Raw genomic sequence first — 23,750 nt, forward strand, 5'->3', positions numbered from 1 at the left:
ATGCCTTGGGTCATATCGTATTGTCATACGATAAAGTCCGGATCACATCAGCTCTATTTATAGATAATAATACATCCCGTGCCCGATCCCAATTCGTCACATTGGTATTTGTATTTTGCCAAAATTTCTATCCAAACGGGTCAGGTAATGCTTTAGAGAATAAGTTATGATTTAATGGATTGGTTAAGATTTAGAGGAAAATTTGGTTAATACACACCCCGCTGATAGATACAGTAGTATTACGCACCTGAATGAGTTTGTATTACGTGACGTAACCTAACTCAGATCTACCTACCTGTCGAAGCGGCGTGTTGTTCTCTTTTAACTCATAACCGGAAACACTCCAAACGAATTTTCTTGCATAACCGATACATTATGATTTAGGACATGGGTAGCCGTGTTCTTGAGAAAAAAGTTTTTTTAAATGACCCCATAGTATTTTTGCATTTTTGTGATTATCTCCCTTTTCAAGGGGGCATGACCAAACTTGAAAGCCCTTCACCCAAGGATGCTTTTTGCCAAGTTTGATTGAAATTGGCCCAGTGGTTTTGGAGATTTACATGATTTTAATAAACTGAAATCTGAAATATGTCAAAAAGCATTCATGTAAATATCAGCTTTTCTGGCTCAGTGGTTCTTGAGAAGAAGATTTTTCCTATATATTTACATGTAAAACTTTGATCCCCTATTGTGGCCCCATCCAATTTTCCGCATCACTGATCACGTGCACCCATGGATGACAGTTTATGAAGATAATTAACACTTTGAAATAGACTTTTGTAATAAAAACATAGTATCAAATGGCGATAGCGAATTTGGCATTTTAACGAGAATTTTAAGTAATAGGAAAAACGTTCTTAGAAAAACGCGGCGTTATAACGGAATTGGCGATAAATTGAGTGGCGATAATTCGAGAATTAACTGTATATAGACATTGCATATGAGTGTAATGCTATTTGGTAGATTGTTCTTGATAAAAAAAGAGTTTTTTTTAAACTATATTATCTGTCATGTTGTGTATAAAATAGATACAAGAAATATTTGTTTTTAAAAAATTGAAATGCAATCCATGGAAAATCAGGCATAGGTTAGTACACCAACATAACTGGGGTTGAATATTTTTAAAAATTAAATATTCATAGAAGTTAAAAGACTGAAATTTGTACATGTAACAATGAATCCACGTAAGGGGAAATTCCATTCTGTATGTAGAACAAACTATACATTTATGATAGGGAAATTCAGGAATATTACTGACATACATAATAGATAAGTGGCACCTGAGCTGTCATGTGCCACCTGTACTATAGGCAGAATCTGATTTTCAACAGACAGCCTCTTAATTGTAGGAATTCCTTAAAGCAAGTTTAAATGTACTTATTTGACCTACTTGCATTCACTGAACAGTTCACTCCTGAGTAACCTGCTTTACAAATGCACTGTCTTCTGACAGCACCCCAGGAGACACAACTAGCACCATTCTGACAAGGGTTTGGTGAACACAGATTCTGCACCAAGTCACATCTATAAATGAAATGATATTGCATAGGAAACATAAATTTCTTTGAATGGATGCAATATCATTTTGTAATAGATATCATTCAGATTGTAAACAAGTTCAAAGAATCATAATCAAGAATTTGATGTGTTTTAATTCATACAATGTAATATTCCATCCTTTCAGGCTGAAATTGTCATAGATTTGATAATGAATGCTGTCCATTTATTACAAGAAAGAATGGCCAGTCCACAAAAATATACCGTCATACAGTCACTTGTAGGAAAAATTGACTGCTATAAAATTGTGTACTTTCAATATATAGCAATGAGATGGTAATACTGCAGTTATCTCCTCTGCAGTTCGTTGTGAAATAATTAAATGTTGACAATCAACAGAAAGCACGAGGCCCATGGGCCACATCACGTGTGCTGAATTCTTATGGGACGATTTTAAAATCACTATAACTTCCTTATAATTGATGGAAACGTTATGAAATTCATACTGTGAGTATATGATACAAATGCCTGTTGAATCATATCTACAAAAGTGCGGAATCATACTCGCATGCGCGTGTATGCACATGTATTGTTTTCCTTCACTTCTTGGTACTGAAATGACCATATTAAACGTACTACATGTAATTAAAGGCTAAAATAAAATGATTTTTGCTATAGGCTTACAATGACATCAATTTTTAATTTGGGGAGGTTTGGGGAACATATGTAATGGTCCCCGTTACAATTAGAACTAATTTTTCGTAGGATTTCAGTAAATTTCAACCCCAGGACAGGGGTGTCCAAACAAATCCTATTGCAAATTGTTCTTCTTTGCAACCAATCATAATATCATAATTTCATTTAGGGATAGACCTGCAATGAAGGACTTCAATGCCAAAATTCATGCCAAAATCAGTGCTAAAATGTGGATAACACTGTTTATGTCAGCTCTGAATTGATCCTTTACCCCTCTTTACAATAGGATTATTGTGATCGAAGGAGATTATAAGGAAGAATTTTTGGGTTATTCAACTTTTTGCAAGAAAAGCACTTCCAAAGAAATACATAAAAAGAACATATTACTAGATATATCCATATCAAAGTATTTTGTCACATATAAACCTTTCCATTTTAAAATAAGCATGTATATCTCCTAATATACTTAATTTGTCCATGATTCACTTGTGCTAAAATTGATTGATTGATGTTTTCCGCCACACTCAACAATTTTTCTTTTTTTCTCCGCCGCGGCTGAGAAGTTGGAGCGTTCGTCCCGCATGCGGAAGGCCGGGGTTCGAATCCCGGCAGCCTAAGTTGTTAATACAGGTAGTGACAGTTCCATCGCCAAGTGCTCGGCATCAGGTGTGAATGTCACGGGTCTTAGGGACTGATTCACGATTTTACCCAAAATTTTGTTTTTCACTTTTAATGATCAGAATCTACTGTCTAATATGTTTGAAAGATTTCACATGAAAATTAAGGTTATACATCATCACAGAAGCTCATTTTAGAGAGTTTATTATTTGTTTTGTAAACAAAGATTGCGATATGTTATTGTTTACGGAATTTTCAAAAGAAATGGATATCGATCTAAGTATTATTATATCTTTCATGTTTCAAGCATTTTTGGGGTGAAAAGTGTCATCTAAAAGTTAAAATTTGTGACTATGCAAAATTAAGATGCATTATATTACAAAATCAATATTTCACTTGTTTGTTTGTTTACATAAAAAGACTCGAGTCTTTGTTTACATAACACATATTTAAGGCTAAAATATTGCTTTCATTCATGCATTCAGAAGGTCAAAATTTTGGCTGTCAACATTAAATGAGTTATATTTCTAATGTTTAACATCAAAAATGAAAAATATTTCTATAAAAAATCGTGAACCAGTCCCTTTAAAAAAGGACGACCCGTGTCACAGTAGGTGTGGCACATTAAAGAACCCTCACTGCTCAATGGCCATTAGCGCCGAGCATAGGCCTAAATTTGAAACCCTTCACCGGTCTTGGTGACGTCTCCATATTAGTGAAAAAATTCTCGAGCGAGACATTAAGCAAGATACAATCAACAATTTTTCAGTTATCTGGTGGCACCCAGTATTTATTGGTGGAAGAGAAACCCAGATACAATGTACCTGGGAAGAGACCAACGACCTTCCGCAAATAAACTGGGAAACTTTCTCACTTATGGGCGCGAGCAGGATTCGAACCCGTGTCGACCAGAGGTGAGAGGCCATGTGATTTTGAGCGAGATGCTCTAACCGCTCAGCCACGGAGGTCCCTGCTAAAACAGAAAATAAAAGCATGTTGCTTAAACACCCATCTCATGACCGTATGGTTGGTGAAAATGTAGGCGGAGCCTAATCTAAACAGATGTTATTTGCCTGGAGTGGCCAGGGTCTACCAAGGTGTTAATTGTTATATCCCATGGCACTCAAAGAAATACACAGAGACAGAGGTGATCCAGACAGAACATGGTAGAAATCTACATGTCCCTGCTTTCTTTTTTTATATAGTTTTGATATACACAGGACCTGTCTCAGGTACCTCTGCAGAGTTCCTGTGGTCACAGTGTTTGAATAATTGTTGTATTTCAAAGGGTAGCTGACACATATTCTACATCCACCTCTTTCTCTCTCTCACACACACACTCTCTCTCTCTCTCTCTCTCTCTCTCTCTCTCTCTCTCTCTCAGTCATTGACTCAATGAATAATTTCTGTTATAAATATAGAGGTGTCATAAATTGATGACATAAATTATTTCAATAAGTTGCAAGTTTTAGAAATTATTGTGCAAATTATTGTTTGATTTCTGATTGTGTAATTTATAATACATGCATATAAAAGGGGGCAAAATTACAATTATATTGAAATTGCATTGTTCAGGGGTCTTTTTAAAAACAATTGAATTAGAAGAAAATAGCAGTTGTGGACAGGTCAATGCTATCACAACTCAGGTATACTGGGCTTCCTCAAGATCTAAAGAATGCCAGTACTAATTGACTGTTATTGCTATCAAAACATCTCTCTGGGGTAGCCCCAGACCACAGTGTCTGCAGATGTCACTCCACCCGAGATCTATTGTTAAATGTTTGATTGACAGGCAACTTATAATTTGGGGGTGTTGACTTAAAATTGGGTCTTTAAATTGTAAATGTCTATCTAGCTTATGAGGATATCTCCATTGACTACAATATACAGCTTAGCTGCAGATCTGTAGCCCTCTGCGAAAATATTGGAACAGATCAGATTTCTCAGAGAGCTACACCTCTGCAGCTACAGTTGAACTTCAGTATCTCGAACACTGATACCTCAAATACCATGGATATGTCAAAGTGATTTTGAAGTCCCAACCACTTATTCTTTAAGTAGTTTACCCCAAATATCTTGAAACCTCGGATATCTCAAAGTTTTTCTCTGTCCCAATGAGTTCTGAGATAACAAGGTCTGACTGTATATACAGCTTAAATATTCATTCTTTTCACATTTTATTCCATTTGACTTTGACTTTCAAGACATGGACCTTTAATTATCAATACCAACAGGCTGTTTTCTATGTCTAAAGTTAAAATTTCTCTTTATATGGTGGTTTTGACATTTGGCTACTGCTCCTACTCTTTCTTTAAAATTCATCATCTGTTAAAAGAATTCTAGTCAAAGTTGGAAGAGACAATTTTGATATTTTATAGCCATCAAGTTTGACCTTGAACCTTTACCATAAAATCAGCAGAATTTTCTTCTGTCTACATTTTTTTCAAGGTAAATTTACAAAGTATGAAATTTCAAAAATGGGTATATCCATGTCTAGCGAATTTCTCTCTGTTTCACACAGCACACTATTCACAATATATACAATCAGTTACAATTTGAATTTCTGCAGCTATGCATCTAAATTTTACTACCTTGGTTGGGAATATTCCCCAACAATAGGACACAGGCAGACAAGTTGACCATCTGCTTTGTCTTGACACATCCCATGTGATCTGCAACTGTCTGGTTTACACTGATCATTCAAGTCAGTCTCACACTGCTTACCACTAAACACTGCAAATATTCATGGATAAATAAAACTTAGTGTACAAATAGTCACAAAAAGTAATGAATTATGTCCTAGTGATGCAATGGTTATTGCTATCAAACAACTAGTGGGCATATACTATGTCACTACCAAGTTTTACGTTACTATCATCATTCATTTCCGTTACTATCATCCTCGCTGTTTTTTCAACGACGAATTTTCTGTTCATATGAGCCGTATAAAAGATAAAATAACACCTGGTCGTAATTGTTGCTAGTGTATGATATTTCTTACCTACATATCATTTGCAAATAAACAATACAAATAGATGTAATAAGTAAATGTTGTCTTTCCGAAATTTCCTTCCGCCATCTTGGGATGATAGTAACGATCGTTACTATCATCAGTTTAATACCAGTGCTACATGTGGCTCTCTAGCCAAGCAGTAGAAATTCCTTAATACAAACTGTTCGCTACACTTCCTACAATCAGGACAGCTTCGTTCCGAAGCTTAGCATTGATCTTCTCTGATTTTTTGGCACCTCTTCGGCAAAGGCATCCGCCCTTCACGACGACAACCTCCATGTGTAAATTCAAATTTTGAAAGGGTTTTATAGGGACTATATTTTGTGGTAGAAGGCTTGATTAAGAAACAAGAGGCCCATGAGCCACATTGCTCACCTGAGTCACCTTGGCTCAATTTGAAAAATTTATCCTATATATTCACATGTAAAACTTTGATCCCTATTGTGGCCCAGGGGCCATGATTTTTACAAAATTGAATTCTGCACTATGTCATGAAGGTTTCATGTAAATGTAAACTTTTCTGGCCAGTGATTTTTCATCAGAAGATTTTTCATGATTTTCCCTATATATTTGTAAGTAAATTTTTTATCCCCTTACGTGGCCCCATCTTACCCCCGGGGTAATACAAACTTTTATACAAACTTCAATCTGCACTATGTCAGGAAGATTTTGTGCAAATGTAAACTTCTTTGGCCCAATGGTTCTTAGGGAGAAAATCTTTAAAGATTTTTTTCTATATATTTGTATGTAAAACTTTGATCCCCTATTGCTGCCTCATCTTACTCGCGGGGGTCATGACTCTAACAAACTTGAATCTCCACTATGTCAGAAAGCTTTTATGTACATTTCAACTTTCCTGGCCTAGTGGTTCTTAAGAAAAAGATTTTTAAAGATTTTCCCTATATATTTGCATGTAAAAACTTTGATCCCCTATTGTGGCCCCATCCTATCCCTGGGGGCCATGATTTTAACAAACTTGAATCTGCACTATGTCAGAAAGCTTTTATGTAAATCTCAGCTTCTCTGGTCCAGGGGTTCTTAAGAAGAATATTTTTAAATGACCCTACCCTAATTTTGCATTTTTGTAATTATCTCCCCTTTGAAGGGGGCATGCCCCTTCATTTGAACTTACTTGAAAGCCCTTCACCCAAAGATGATTTTGGTCAAGTTTGGTTGAAATTGGCCCAGTGGTTCTGGAGAAGAAGTTGAAAATGTAAAAAGTTTACAGACAGACAAACAGACAACAGGCAATCAGAAAATATTACTCGAGCTTTCAGTTCAGGTGAGCTAGAAAGTGTTCATTTCTCGATTAGTAGTTACTGGGAAGAAGTTGTTAACAGAAGATGCAGACCAATTGCAAAGGGGCACCTGAGTTTACCAAGGTGGCCTAGAAATCTTCTCAAGAACTACAGGGCCAGAAGATCTGAAATTTACATAAAAGCTTCATGACATGGTGCAGATTCAGGTTTGTTAAAATCATGACCCCCGGGGGTAGGATGGGGCCACAATAGGGGATCACAGTTTTACATTAAAAAATAATCTACCCAAGTTTTCAATGGCTAACGTTCTCATTTATATAACTTAAGATAGATTTATCGAGCTTTATTTTTTTTTACATGTTTGATTCATTATATTTAATTATCAACATTTCGATTAACCTGCACAAGAAAAATGGTTACCATGAATTTTTCATTCTTACAAAAACGTACAGGTAATGCAGGTAACACAGATAATATCCTCTGTATTTGGGGCGGTATATACAAGCTAGCAGGATTTGCTCGGGCTCGGGTCTTCACACCTGCCTTAAATTAGCTCCGCCCCACACTTAACTTACCTGAGGAAAACCGACCGGTTGAAAACCTCGTCCTTTAATGTTCTCTTTCAATTTCAAAGATTGAAGTCTTAATGTCAAATTGTTAAATTCTCAAGTTATGGCCTGAACCAAATTCCAATGTAAAATATTGACCTTGACTTTGTAGATTGACCAAGCTCATATACCTTGGTGCCATTCAATCCTCCCTAATACCATCTTTTCACACTCAAATTTTGAAGTCCTTATGTCAAAAGTTTCTCAAGTTATGGTCTGGACCAGATACTGATGCAAAAGATTGACCTTGACTTTATAAATTGGTCAAGGTGAAAAATCTTGGTGTTATGCACCCCTTCTTGATACTACCTTTATAAATTGGTTAAGGTAAAACATTTTGGTGCCATGCAACCCTCCCTAATACCATCTTTTCATGTTAAAATTTTGAAGTCTTGGTGTCAAATGGTTATCAAGTTATGACCTGTTTCGGTATTACTATAATATCACCTTAATTAACTTATCTTGAGGTCAAAGGATTCTCAAGTTAAGGTCTGAACCATATTCTAATGTAAAAAGATTGACCATGACATTATAAATGGGTAAAGGTAAACAAATTTTAAGTCATGCACCCTCCTATAACACTACTTCATGTTCCAAAAGTGTTAATGTCGAAGGGTTTCTCAAGTTACAACCTGAACAAAATTTGGTTTGAAGAATATTAGTAACAATAAAAAGAAGAACAAAACTGACAAAAACAATATGTCGCCCCTTTGACGGGGAGACATAATTATTGTGTGCTCATAGAACACCTTTGTGTACTTACAATATGTGTGATTACATATTTTGTCAAAGTATCGAGAACCTCCAGAGACGTAGACTTTTGGAGAAAGATCCTTGTATATAATGAAGCAAAAGCTATTCAGGTGGTATATAGCTTTGCATTTCTCCTCTTGTAGACATTCTTCTTTACAGAGAGCGAGGGACTTCTTTTGTGCTCTTTCATAATCAGCATCATCAACAACAAAACTACCACTCCGTTCCTGCAGTATGCAACTTTTCACTATTAAAATCAGAAAATAAAGGGATTGTCATTATGGTATAACTGATTTTGTTCGAATGATTTCTTTGAATTAAACTACAGACATGTGCTGAAAACATAGATTTATGAAATATTAACAAATAACAACACACCAACCATAGCTGGTGGAAAACTGAAGAAAATAAGCTTTTAGTGCTATCTGTTGATATAGACAGCTAGTGCAATTCTGATTATAACATGACTGTATAATTCCGAGCATTCTGATTGGTTGAGTAAAAAAATAAATTAGAAACAACATTAATGCCCCCACCTGCAGTAAAGTCAAACAAGTTGATGGTACAGGGATTTCAACAGTCTCGATTGAAGTCAGCATTTCGCAAATTCTATGGTCGTTATAACGATCTAGTTCGTCAATACAACCTCGCATTGGGTCAAATGCTGTCTGACGTGTTTCATACCGATTGTTAAGCCGTTCTTGGCACACTGATTTGACTGCGGATAACTCCGTTTACCTGATCAGGATATGGGGCTCACGGCGGGTGTGACCGGTCAACAGGGGATGCTTACTCCTCCTAGGCACCTGATCCCACCTCTGGTGTGTCCAGGGGTCCGTGTTTGCCCAACTATCTATTTTGTATTGCTTGTAGGAGTTATGAGATTGATCACTGTTCGTTATCTTCACCTTGCATGAGGATGGAGCTACCTTAATCTACAGTAATTTTGGTTCATAGTTTAATTGTGGTACCTTATCTAATTCCATGTCAATATGTATTCCTAACAAAGTAAATCTGGTGGTACCCCACCTAAGCCTGTAATTTGGCAGCAAAGTTTCATTACTATATTTTTTGGAACCTAAGTCCAGATATTTCTGAAAAATAATCTAAAGTTTTAAAAGTTTCTGCGAGAGATTCTTCACTGCCATCAAGGGTAAGTGAGGTATCATCAGCTAATTGTGAGATATTTTTTTCTACATTATTTACAGTAATGCCTTTGATATTTTTATTTATTCTAATTTGGATTGCTAATATTAACGCACATATCAAAATATGTATGGTGATAATGGATCCCCTTGTCTGCAACCTCTCTGAATAATGATTCTATCAGAGAGATAACCACCTTGATTGATTGCATATGTAATGTCTGTATTAAAAATCGATATCCAATTCCTAATCGAAGGGCCAAAATTAAAAAGTTTTAGCGCTTTTTGTCCATGAAAGAGTATCAAAGGCTTTTTCAAAATCAATAAGTAGTAATAATCCAGGTATATTTTCTTCTTCAGTGTAGTGCATTATATCATAAATAAGCCTTATATTTTCTCCAATATATCTGCTGGGGATGAAACGTGTTTGATCTTGATTAATTATTTTGTCTAAGTATCTTTTCATTCTACATGTATTTGCAATACAGCCCGATGCAATTTTATATACAGTATTTAACAAAGTAATTGGTCTCCAATTCTTCAAATATTGTTTCGGCTTGTCACCTTTTGGTAACAATGTAACAATACCATGTCTTTGTGTAATAGAATGACTGTTATTTTTGTACTCATAATTAATAGAACTAACTACAAAAAGACCAATATACTTCCAAAACATTTTGAAGAATTCAGCAGAAAAACCATTAGATCCTGGGGATTTATTTGATTTCATTTTGTAAAGAACATGAATTTTCATTATGTCAGGAAGCTTTCATGTAAATATCAGCTTTTCTGACTCAGTGGTTCTTGAGAAGAAGATTTTTAAAGATTTTACCATATATATTTGTATATGAAGCTTTGATCCCCCATTGTGGCCCCAGGGGCCATGACTTTAACAAACTTGAATCTGCACTGTGTCAGGAAGCTTTCAGGTAAATCTCAGCTTTTCTGGCTCAGTGGTTCTTGAGAAGAAGACTTTTAAAAGATTTTTCCTATTTATGTGTATGTAAAAGTTTGATTCCCTATTGTGGCCCCATCATACCCCCAGGGGTCATGATTTTAACAAACAGGAATCCCACATTATCTGCATTATGTAAGGAAGCTTTCATGTACATTTCAGATCTTCTGGTCTAGTGGTTCTTGAGAAAAAGATTTTTAAATGACGCCACCCTATTTTTGTGATTATCTCCCCTTTGAAGGAGGCATGGCCCTTCATTTGAACAAACTTGAAAGCCCTTTACCCAAGGATGCTTTTGGCCAAATTTGGTTATGATTGGCCCAGTGTTTCTGGAGGAGAAGTCGAAAATGTAAAAAGTTTACAGACAGACGGATAACAGGCTATCAGAAAAGCTCACTTGAGCTTTCAGCTCAGGTGAGCTAAAAATATTGTGATGGATGCAGCTAAAATGTACCCTGGGTAAAAATTCTTTACTATAAAATATTTACTTACAAGTTTTTTGTTTCATGTTTACAAATCTATTTTTGTAGTTGATATATATATACACACGTACGTCGCAAGTACAATTACCTATGACACTTATTGATTTAATTTGCTTCATCATGTATTCATGCGCAATATGTTTAGTTTCTTTAAATGTATTGAGAGGACTCATTAAAATTACATTGTTATAAGAATGTCTACATACATGTATGATATGTCTTCAAAACTTTATGAAGCTGTGTTCAAAAAATCAAATGGAATTTTTTTGAAGATCTTTGTGCGCGGGATTCATTTGCTGTTGGTGTAAGAATAAACACAAAGTTTGTGAGCCGCGATAAATCCGCACGCCGTTGACAGCAAGGAGCATCTCGCTTCGCGAGCCGACTCAAAAAAGTGAATATCTTTAGTTTTTTGGGGAGATTACCCCAAGACAAAAGTCGATTTTCAAAAAAGAAAGTCAACGATATTTCTGTAACGGAAGTGAATTTTTCAAAAACCGGCATTTTAATTAAACTTTATATATAGAATTTTATTTATTTTAATCAAACCAAAAATTAACAAAATCTATCCAGCCATTTCTAAGAAATTTCGCAAACTAAATATGGTGAAAATAGAAAGCTTTTTGGAAATAACCGGAAGTTGATATTTCGACTTCCTTCCTGTGGGATCAACATTTTTTGACACCTTGAAAGAGACTTAATAAACTGGTATAAGTTTCAATGAGATCTATTATCCCTGAAAGTTTTAAGTGAATATCTTTAGTCGTTTTGGAGTTTACCCCAGACAAAAATCGTTAAAAACAAAAATCAAGAATATCCCCGTACCTGAAGTGAATTTTTCACAAACCGGCATTTTATATATCAAACTTCATATATAAAATTTTTATCATGCCAAAAATTAGCAAAATCTATTTAGCTATCTCCAGGGTGTCAAGCCACTTTTGGTCTAAAAAATATAGGATTATAGGAAATCTTTTTGCAGTTTATAGGGCAAATACAGGAATTTTTACAGCTGGTTTATATGAATAAATAGTTTTTTTTCCCAGAATTTGTATGAAAGTTTGTTGTTTCTGCATAAAAATCCAGCAAGCATAGTATCTTAAATACTGGAGAAGAAATAATATTAAACATAAACAAAGACAATATCCTTTCAGTATGGACAGTTTTCCAGTTTAGCTCCTGGATCTTTTGTTGTTGTTTTTTTTTCTTCTTCTTTTATCATTTTTGAAAACAGGACTGTCATTGTTTTGGGATATTTAGGGCTTTATAGGGATTTTAATGACTTATAGGGGAGATATAGGAACCTTCAAGTTTATAGGAAAATATAGGAATAAATAGGGACTTGACACCCTGCATCTCTAACAGATTGACTTCATAGACCTATAAACATGCCAAAAATTATTAAATCTATCCAGGCAATTCTGAGAAATCGAGCTCACAAAAACTGGGGAGAATAATAATAATACTGAAAGAATAAGCATAAGTGAGCAAGCTCACATACTCCATGCTCCAACATTGCTTGACAATGCCTCACATAATGAATGTTAATGCTATGCATTACTGCAAGAACAGGACAGACGGGGTCGAAATTCTAAGTTCAATAGGGGTATAACTCCCAGAAAAAGTACTGAATCAGAGTTTTCTGGGAAAATGCACATCTACACAGTGTGTCCTTGTCAGCTACAAAGTTTCATAAAATTTTGTTGAGTGGTCTCAGAGGAGTTGCGCTGACAAGAACAGGACAGACAGGCTCGAAATTCTAAGTTCAAAAGGGTCATAATAGTATATTCCTATGTCCAGTTTGACCCTTGACCTTTGGCCATGTGACCTTAAAATCTATGGGGGTCATCTACTCTTCACAATGTATCAGAGTATTAAGTTTAATGTCTATCAAGGAAAGGGTTCTCAAGATATTGAGCGGACACCATCTTCCTATGACCAGAGTAGATTGACCCTTAACCTTTGGACCTTAAAATCAATACGCGGGTACGTTAAGGCAGGTTATGAAATTTTTTACTGGGATAAAATCCTCGAAACAATGTGACGTCATAATTGAAATAAGTATATCACTAAGTATATATTAAATTCCGATTTTATTTTTTATTTAAGTTTTATTTATGCATAAAATAAACCATGCAGCTACCAAGATCCAAAGAAATTCGAAATGCTATACTGCTGTTGTGTAATTTCTGTCTGATCGATATGAAAGTAAACTGATGACGTCATGACTATACATCGAGTGACGTTGACACATGCAAGGAATTTGTTTATGTGTGCCATGCAAATATCGACAAAATGTAGAGTATTTGAAATATATGACATGGACTATATGGAATATATATGTGAAACGCTGAGAATTTATTGATATTAAGAAGGTATGTTGATATCATTCATTGACAACTTTGTTTAACGGAGAAAACATTCCATTTAGCATGTCGATCCGATTTTCCTCTGTCACAGACTGAAATAAAACTGCAAAAGTAGCACATTAGCCCGCTTACTTTTAGAGATTTTCTATACACCATTTGAAATGTCATAAACTAATATACACGGCAATTACTGATAGAATCCCCTGTTAAGAAAACTTTTAAAGAAAACTACATAGCATCATGCAAAATGTAAAACATGAGCTAGATGGTTTCGTGTTTAAATGTTCAATAATTATTTCTTATTGAAAGTGGTAGGATTCTATCAATAATTCTGATATACTATGCGTATTTTACCGTCATTATCGCCAGTTAGACCAATATTTGAATCTTGGGATAATGTGTTACTTTTACATTTTCTATTAAGGTACCTCCATGATCTATTTATAACAGTCATGCAATGACGTCATACGGAAGCGCATGTTTGTCATGTTGTTATGATATAAAATGTTTTCATGTAAACAACCAAAATAGTTTTTAAGAGTTAGTAGCTCCCTCTCTCTATGTAAGACATATTTTAAAAATTATGCAGTTTACGTGCATAAATGAAGCATGACCTGCCTTAACATACCCGCGTAGGGGTCATCTTCTACTCATAACCAACCCACATAAGAAATATCATTACAATGAAGTGAATGGTAAAGCAATATGCCCTTCTTCTTTGAAGGGGAGGGGGGGGGGCATAAAAAGATATATCGGAGAAATCTATTTTAGAAGAAACAAACTTAAATCCCCTTCATCCAAGGATGATTTGTACCAAGTTTGGTTGAAATTGGTCCAGTGGTCCCTGGAGAAGAAGTCGAAAGTATGAAAAGTTTACACAGACAAACAAAAGACGACCAGAAAAGCACACTTCAGCTCAAGTGAGCTAAAAAATCATATAAAACAAGAGGAACTGTGAGCAATGCTCACTAAGAATACCCCTGCTTACCCCAATCTCCCAAAGGGTGTTGTTGATAGGTATAATTATAAATTACCTCTTTCCTGAGTGTAAAAAAGAAAGGGTATGACAAAACCTTGGGTAGTCTCTTCTCTAGGGAGAAATGGATAAAAGATAAATTCAATAGGGAACATCTTCGTCCCAAGAGTATTCCATATGTATGATATGGTGACTGTAGGTGGAAAGGCAGGGATTTTCCACACCATTTTGGGAATGGGGCCTGGGCCTTTAGAATTGGGAATTTTAACGCCATTTTGTCCAAATTGGGAATTTTAGAAATTCACAGTTTTACAACATATTTCTTAAAATACGCTTTTTTTTTCAATAAAAAGATGAACATTTTCTTTTCATTCATAGAAGTTTTTCTTATCATAACATTCTGTTTTTCATTGCAATCAGGGTTAAATGACACTTAAACCTATTTTTTAAAGATGAATGGACTGACGGAACACCAGCTTTCAAATTTCCAAGTGACCCTAGCTTCTAGTTCTCAGATCGTTCTTCAAAAAATGTCAGGAAGAGAAAATAGACAGCATTTTCCCCATTTTACTTGCAATTCATGGCTAGAAATAATATTGTGTATTTATACTTTTGAATACTAGATGAATTTTTTTTCAATTACATTTGAATTAAATTTAGATTTAATCATGGAGTTTTAATTACATATTGTATTGCTTTGAAATTTGACATAAACAGCCTAACCATGCATAAATTATTTTTCAAATCATGATCTAGTTCATCATGAAACTCTCTGTGATACTATCTATGCCAATATACTTGTTCAATCAGTAGGAAAAGCACCAGGCATGGAAAGTTATATTTTCATATCAAATAAAATAATTTTGTAAAGTAAATATATCTCTAAATGTACATATGTTAATATTAATGATAAAAGTAAGCTAAATTTGAACTAATGCAAGGTGAAGATAACGAACAGTGATCAATCTCATAACTCCTACAAGCAATACAAAATAAATAGTTGGGCAAACACGGACCCCTGGACACACCAGAGGTGGGATCAGCTGCCTAGGAGGAGTAAGCATCCCCTGTTGACCGATCACACCCGCCGTGAGCCCCATATCCTGATCAGGTAAACGGAGTTATCCGCAGTCAAAATCAGTGTGCCAAGAACGGCTTAACAATCGGTATGAAACACGTCAGACAGCATTTGACCCAATGCGAGGTTGTATTGACGAACTAGATCGTTATAACGACCATAGAATTTGCGAAATGCTGACTTCAATCGAAACTGTTGAAATCCCTGTACCATCAACTTGTTTGTCAGTAGCTTACCTCGATTTAAAAACTGACTATATCCAGAACAAGCTCTTGCATATCGAATCAGTTGAGATATATAAACACCATATGCAGGTGATAATGGAATATTGCTACATAAATGTGGGAAGTTGACGATGGAGAAGCTGAAATCATCCCGTTTGTCATACAGTTGAGTTGTTAGTTTGCCGTTAATATCTACTTTCAATAAAATATCTAAGTATGAAGCAGAAGTGGACGACTCTGTGGTGTCCTTTATTTCCAGCTCACAGGGATATATCAAATCGACATATGAATGAAAGCTATCATTGTTAATAGACAAAACGTCATCGATATATCTAAAAGTCGAATTGAAGGTCACAGCGAGAGATTTTTTCTTCTCACGTAGAAGTTTTTGAATAAATTCTCCTTCATATGAATATAAAAACAGGTCAGCTAACAAAGGAGCACAATTCGTGCCCATGGGAATTCCAACAGACTGTTGGAAGATCTGATCACCAAAGACCACGAAGATATTGTCAATGAGGAACTCTAGCATATTTTTTATTTCAACTTCAGAGTACTTGTGCGTGGAATGAGAGTGGTGTTTAACAAAGTAAGTTTTTGAATGACTGATCACTAGATATGAATATTTCCGTTTTCCGTTTTTGTTGAAGAAGCAACTGTCTATGATGTCAAAAAGTCTAGTCTTTAATTTATCGTGAGGAATGGTCGTGTATAGTGTTGAAAAGTCATAGGTTTTAATGCTATTGATTTGGGAAAAAATCTGTGATTTCAAGTTTACTAAAAGTTCTTTAGAATTTTTTAGAATCCACATTTGATTAACACCACTTCTGGCATATGTAGTCGCACAGTAAGTTTGAAGTTTCTCCTTCACAGCTGTTAACATTTTCGTGAGGAGCAAAGATAGGGGCTTGGTAGAGCACTTACTGGATCCAGCAATGTATCTTTGTTTGTAAGGGTTTTTATGTAGTTTAGGAATCCAGTATAGGTACGGTAACTCATATTCATTCGACCCATTGACTGGAATATTAAATGTGTCTAAAACTGAAGCATGGTTTTGAAGAATTTCGTCTTTTGAAAGGGCAGTTGGAGTATAAGTATGATTACCAAAAGTGGAATTAATGCCAAGTTCGTTTAAAATACAGTTGTAATATACAATGCAGCATATACAATATCACAATTTCTGGTGATTAGACTCTCCAAATGAAGTGTGCTGCTTCAAAGATTAAAAACAATTATTTTCACACTAAGTACACTGAAAATACATTCTAAATATATATGATATTTACCTAATAACTCTCAGATAGGTTAAGGAAGTGGGTACAATAAGTGAAGCAACAATATAGCACGTATTAATCAAAGAAAAAAATGGAGGAAATTCGGATTTATCGAACAGTTGCCGATATTTCTGGAGTGTTTTATAAAATGAACTATGATGGTAGTGCTGCTGAATTATATTGAATCATTCCACTTTCCCCATGACAATATTGCAAAACAAGACAATTTTTTATTTGACTTGAATTGGGAAATTTTGTAGACAAATTGGGAAAAAATACTACTATTTTGCATTGGGAATGGGGCCGAATTTCGGCCCCCTACAACAGGGTGGAAAATCCCTGTAAAGGATAACACTTTAGAGCCAGGAAACCATATTGCTACTTCGATGTCCAGTGTGCTTGGCCTTTGACGCCAAATTCAATAGGGAATATTTTCATCCCATGGGTAGTCCATATGTATGATATGTCACCTGTAGGTGCAAAGGGTAATGCTTTAAAGCCCAGAAATCATGTTCCTACTTCAATATCCAGTGCACTTGACCTTTGACCCCAAATTTGATAGGGAACATCTTCGTCCTATGGGTAGTCCATATGTATGATATGGTGACTGTAGGTGGAGAAGATAATGCTTTAGAGTCCGGAAACCATTGCATCTACAGACGGACGGACAACCCGATTCCAATATACCCCCCCCCCCCCTTCCCACAACTTTGTTGCGGGGGGTATAATAATTGATACCTTCACAACTTTGTTGCGGGGGGTATAATAATTGATACCTTGTATTACTTTTTTGATGGTGAAATCATGCTTCATCAGGTGTTCTAATGAGCCATTAAATAAAATTCTAGTGTAAATATGAGCCCCCTTAAAATAATTCAAAGATATCAAATTTTGAATTATCTAACCCGAGTTGCTTTTCATTCTGTTGTACTGGTCTCTGATGCTATAAACTGTAAACTCAGCAATATTTCATCCCAAATCTTTTATTAATTGTCGAGCTGCTTTGGCAACGGCGTTATCTACAGCAATTTTTGCCCACTGTGTCAGGTTACATGTATAACTACCGTGGTTTTTTTCCTTTGGCGTAGAACACTGAGAATTATCAGGATTGCCCTCTAATACAGCATCGTTCCTCTCATTTCAACACTGAACAAGAGCAGCTTCCTCATTCCTGATGTAATTTTTTTTATCAGGTAATTCTAATGTTGAAGGCACGGAAATTTTTATTTTACTGGATTTTAGTCACTGTGTGATTGACATATGTTCTGGACACTTCAAAGTCAAATTGAAGATGAACTGGTTAAAGTATCATGAGAACTAATCACTTCAGCGCAATTATTGAATGCATCAAAGTGGTTTCAGGAGAGATAACTCTTTTTCGTAGTTTGCAAACAAATACAGGTAGTCATTTTGTCTACTGTACAGACTATATTTGTATATTATTTGCTAAATGCATTCACTGCAGAAAATCAGCAACTGTATTAAAGGGACTGGTTCAGGATTTTTGATAGAAATATTTTTCATTTTTGATGTTAAACATTAAAGATATAACTTATTTAATGTTGACAGCCAAACTTTTGACCTTCTGAATAGAAGAATAAAAGCAATATTTTAGCCTTGAGTCTGTGTTATGTAAACAAAGACTTGAGTCATTTTATGTATGCAAACAAGCAAGTGAAATATTGATTTTGTAAAATAAAGCATCTTCATTTTGCGTAGTCACAAATTTTAACTTTTAGAAGACACTTTTTACCCCCAAAAAGTTTGAAATGTGAAAGATATAATAAACTTAGATCGATATATTTCTTTTGAAAATTTCGTAAACATTAACATACCGCAATCTTTGTTTACAAAACAAACAATAAACTCTCTACAATGATCTTCTGTGATAATGTATAACCTTAATCTTTATGTGAAATCTTTAAAACACCTTAGGCAGTAGATTTTGATCGTTAAAAGTGAAAAAGAATTTTTTTGGGGGAAATCGTGAATCAGTCCCTTTAATTAAGAGACCACCTGTCATATGTAACCTTTTTCCCCATTCTCCGTTGAACAGTCTCTTAATACAGGTTTGACTGTATATTTTCTTTATTATCAATTTTTTCCGCATTTCATAGGCTTAAGTTGATTTTTTTTTAAAAATAAGATTGAAGCTAATTATTTGAAAGCTATAGGAGTTACAGTATCATCAAGAGTTTGGTGTAATGAGCTACCTTAAGCGAGTATCTTTAAGAATGAAGTTGTGACAAATAGACAGGCCAAGGTCAGGGATAGAGATCAGTATGCAAGGCAACAATAAAAGTTAACAACATGATTAAATGACTCTGTAAATGAAATATAATACAATTGAGATAAATAGAGTATATAATAAAGACAAGACTAACATGAAGGGCATGTACAGTTAAAGCTGCTGCCATCTCGAACACAGGTTCCTCCATTAAAACAAGGCATGGATTGGCAAACTTCAAGAGCAGTTTCACATGAATCACCACTGTATCCTGTTCAAAAGAGTAAAAGATTGTTTTCATGGATTAAAACATATGATTTTAAGGAATTCTCACAGATTATATTTGTTTATAAAAAGAAAAACAAGGTTTATGTCAAACAATTACCATATGTACTTGCCTAGGAGTTGGATTTTGGTCCAAAACTTTATGTTCAATTTATAAACAAGTCCTAAGAATGATTGGCATTTTTCTGGACTACTTAATGTATAGTATTTTTTAAACAACTCTGATAATTATCATTATTATCATTGACAGAAGTCTAGACATATTATATTATATATGTATTCTATGATTATGCATAAAGTACAAGTATTTACATATTCTAATGATTTTATTTTATCGTAAGTTTATATTGTTTCATTTTCTAAAATATTTACATAACTCTCAACAACTTGACTTACAGTAAATCTATCATTTATTGGTAAAATTGAATTGCGAACCCGATTTAATATTGAAATATTCATATCTACCGTCTAAAACGTTTTTGATACAGGATTGTTAAAAGATAATTTAGACTACAATTATTGACTCTATTACAACTTGATTGTTTATGAAATTAACTGTATCCCATGCACACGGTTTTCTCGGGGCAAGTGTCACTAAGTAAACACAGTGTCAGGGAAAGGATAGGGTTGATTAAGAGATGACAATTGTGTAGCTAAACAAATGACAAATTAATCATGATAATAATAGATCAAGTGTAGTGGGTAAACCAAAATACAACAGACATGACTTCTCCAGGATAATTGTGCTGACAGTGATGACGCTGTCCTATCACAACACTCACCAGGGATTTTAAAGTCACAATTAATGTGTACTGGTATAGTAAGCCTGACTCTATTTACTCTATCCTCCTTGGTTCAAAAGATATAAACAAGATTAAACTTGTTGAAAAGTAGGTCAAAGTCCAAGGTCAAGAGTTTTAGTACCAAATGAAAGGACTGATCATGAAGAATCTATATGTAAAATATCTTAGCCCTATCCCTCTTGGTTCAAAATGTACAATCAAGGTTAAAGTTTTTGAAAAGTAAACCAAAGTCCAAGGTTAAGGTCACTAGGTCACAAGTCTTGGTACCAAATGAAAGGCCTGATCATGAGGCAATATCAAAGCCTTATCTCACTGGGTTCAAAAAATAAAGCCAAGGTTAAAGTTTTTGAAAAGTCCAAGTCCAAGGTCAAATATATCGGTACCAAAGGAAAGGCTGGTCATGAGAAATCTTTAAGTGAAATATGAAAGCCCTATCTTCCTTGGTTGAAAAGATATAGCCAAGGTTAAAGTTTTCCCCTTTAAGTGTGACGCAAATGTTGACACCAGGGTCATGACAATAGCTCTCCAGACATTCATCCCGATGAGCTAAGAAAAAGAGACCAACCATGAAAAGTATGAATTCTTTATAACACCAGAATATCATTTTTTACCACATTGCTTGGTGTTCTCATTTGCACCTCAGTTTTAAAAGTATCCTTTATTTTAAATTTTGAGTTGAGTCAGTGAAAGTGTCTTCAGGGTATATGAGTGTGTATTTTTGTAGATTTGTGCAGTTTGAAAAAGATTTTACTGTATAATATTTACATTCACTGAAACTTTTCTATTGGAGAAGGCTTATATAGGCTGCAAGCCTGCTGCCTAATCCATTTATGTTTCATACATAATAAAATATTGTTTAAATTTAAATTAACTTTTCTATTATATTTCTTTTGAAATTGACATTGCTTCCATCTGCAAAAATGTATGTTTGTTGCAAACTAGTTCGATCCAGTTTTTTAGCACTACCTGTCTGCGTAATAATTACCAAATATGGAGCGATCATCAAGGTCAAAGATGCATTGGCTGTTCCATTTAACGTAATGATTGGGTAAACCATATGGTATTTTAGTACTTATATCTAGTTTATATTCTTAAAAAATACATGAAAATGTAAATACAACAAGAGGCCCATGGGCCACATCACTCACCTGAACAGCCAGTTCCTAGCAATAAACAAGCTTGAACAAAACTATCATTATACAAGCAGCTTGGTTCCGAATACACTTTTCAAAGGTAATGACTAAAAATTCATTGATTATCAAACTTAATTATTAAACTTGAATACAAATTCATCAAATATCATAATGCCCTTAGACAGGTATGACCTTTCACAGTAACAAATTTCATCTATGGATGCTTTATGCCATTTAGTTTGGTTTCCTTCACATGTAAAACTTTGATCCCCTATTGTGGCCCACCCAACCTCAGGGGTCATGAGTTTTACAAACTTTAATCTCCACTTTGTCAGGAAGCTTTCATGTAAATTTCATTTTTTTTCTGCCCCTGTGGGTCTTGAGAAGATTTTTAAATTACCACATCCTGTTTTTGCATTTTTGTGATTATCTCCCCTTTGAAGGGGACATGGCCCTTCATTTGAACAAACATGAATCCCCTTCACCTAAAGATGATTTGTATCAAGGTTGATTTAAATTGGCCCAATGGTTCTGGAGAAGAAGCTATTCCTATATATCAACATGTAAAACTTTGATCCCCTAATGTGGCCCCACCCTACCCTCTGGGGTTATGATCTGAACAAATTTGAATCTACTCTCTATCAAGAAGCTTTCACTTAAATCTTTACTTTTATAGCCAGGTGGTTTTTGAGAAGAAGATTATTAAAAGATTTTCCCTATATAGTCACATGCAAAACTCTGGGATCATCAATTTTACAAGTTTGGTAAAGGACTACCTATTTTTTCTAAACATCTATTTAGTATCAATAGCACTAAAGAAGGTGTTATTTAAGTGTTTTACATATAAACATTATATACCAAGTTTGGCCCCACCCTAGGGTGAGAAACGCTACCCTGGGAATCATAAAATTTGCAATTTTGGTAGAGGCCTTCCTGCTCTACATCATGATGCATTTAGTTTTTCTTACACATGTGTGGTTCCAGAGAAATTTATTTTTGAAAATTGGTCAATTTTTGGCAGTTTTTGCCGCACCCCAAAGGCCCCAGGGGGTGCAGGAGTCCTGAAAATTACAACTTATGTCCCCCTTGTCCAAAAAATGCTTCATACCAAATTTGAAAAGAATTGGAATGGTAGTTATCAAGAAGTTAAAAATGTTCAACTGTTAACACACGACAGACGCAGACCAATTGCAAAAGGTCACCTGAGTAACTCAGGTGAGCTAATAAATCTAAATTTGTAAGAGGTTACCATATTTTGGATATATTGTTATAAAATAAGTGTTTAGCTGCATTGCTTATGCATTTATTATTACAGATTACCATTACTTGGATGTGGTGTAATAATTCTATCTATCAAGGTTTTGCAAAAACTGGTGTTTTATGACCAAAGTAAAGAATTCATCTCATAAAGTTACAGCATCTACTGTCAGATGATTTTAAATAGCATTGGTAATTTAATACACGTGCATTATGACGATAAATATACTGGTAGCCTTAAATATGAAATAAAAGGATCAGTATTCAAGCATCGTTGGTCAGTCACACTTCTTTTACCTCCCATGGGACACAATGCCGATATTTCCACTGGAAGGTGTGTCTCAGCTTCTTTATGCTATTGGTCGCTTTACCATTCCTTATTGCGATATTCAACCAATGAAAAAGCCCCCTATTTCCATTGTTCAGGAGCATAGAAAAACAACACTTCTGATGCGAGATGCTTTACAACTTCTTTGTCAGTTTGTGTTAAAATCAATTTTATTCAAAATATAAACAAACCTAACTACTTATCTCTTTCCCCCTTCATTTGGAACACTTTTGTGACCATTGACTCATTGAATTTGCATACCTGATTTAATTTATTTGTACATAGGCTGTATGCAAGTAATGTGTCTGTTGGGTGAAAGTTGTGGCACTCTACAGCATAGCTGTACAGTTCAAGTGAAGTTTTTTTTTACGACAGAGCCCTGTAACCTCGATCTTTGAAAGTGACACAACAAAACACACACACTTTCATGGGTACGGCCATGACTGCCGATACTTAAGAGTTTTGTGAATACTTACAACAATTCCCATTGGTCCTAGATAGGTCATGTAAGGTCATACATTTTAATGAGTTATGCGAAAATATTGACGTTGGGTCCCACGAGAGGTAAAAGAAGTGCGACCGACTGTGGGTTTCTGACGATGGTATCCAAGGAACATTGTTGTGAACATATGATAGTAAATAAAACTTACCAACATACCAAGTATCAAAGGTCTATGTCAAAAAACGAAAAAGTTATGGTCCTATGTCAAAAAACGAAAAAGTTATGGTCCAGACAACAACAAAAAATGCTCAAAGGTAAAAAGAAATGG

At 34.9% G+C, this 23,750-nt stretch overlaps 1 protein-coding gene across 2 annotated transcripts in view; it reads right to left on the reverse strand.

The window, feature by feature from the left end:
- The window catches only part of LOC125668853 (sushi, von Willebrand factor type A, EGF and pentraxin domain-containing protein 1-like), a 337,072-nt gene that overhangs the window by 153,934 nt on the left and 159,388 nt on the right, over window positions 1-23,750 (reverse strand). For both annotated transcript variants that reach the window (XM_056161741.1, XM_056161742.1), the window contains exons 32-35: window positions 19,332-19,445; window positions 8,455-8,691; window positions 5,403-5,544; window positions 1,391-1,524 (exon numbers count right to left, since the gene is read on the reverse strand). In XM_056161741.1, the coding sequence (XP_056017716.1) occupies window positions 1,391-1,524; window positions 5,403-5,544; window positions 8,455-8,691; window positions 19,332-19,445 (627 nt within the window). The remainder of the gene's footprint in view (window positions 1-1,390; window positions 1,525-5,402; window positions 5,545-8,454; window positions 8,692-19,331; window positions 19,446-23,750) is intronic.

This window comes from Ostrea edulis, chromosome 4 (genome assembly GCF_947568905.1).
Source record: "Ostrea edulis chromosome 4, xbOstEdul1.1, whole genome shotgun sequence".
In the NCBI taxonomy this organism is placed as follows: Eukaryota; Metazoa; Mollusca; class Bivalvia; order Ostreida; family Ostreidae; genus Ostrea; species Ostrea edulis.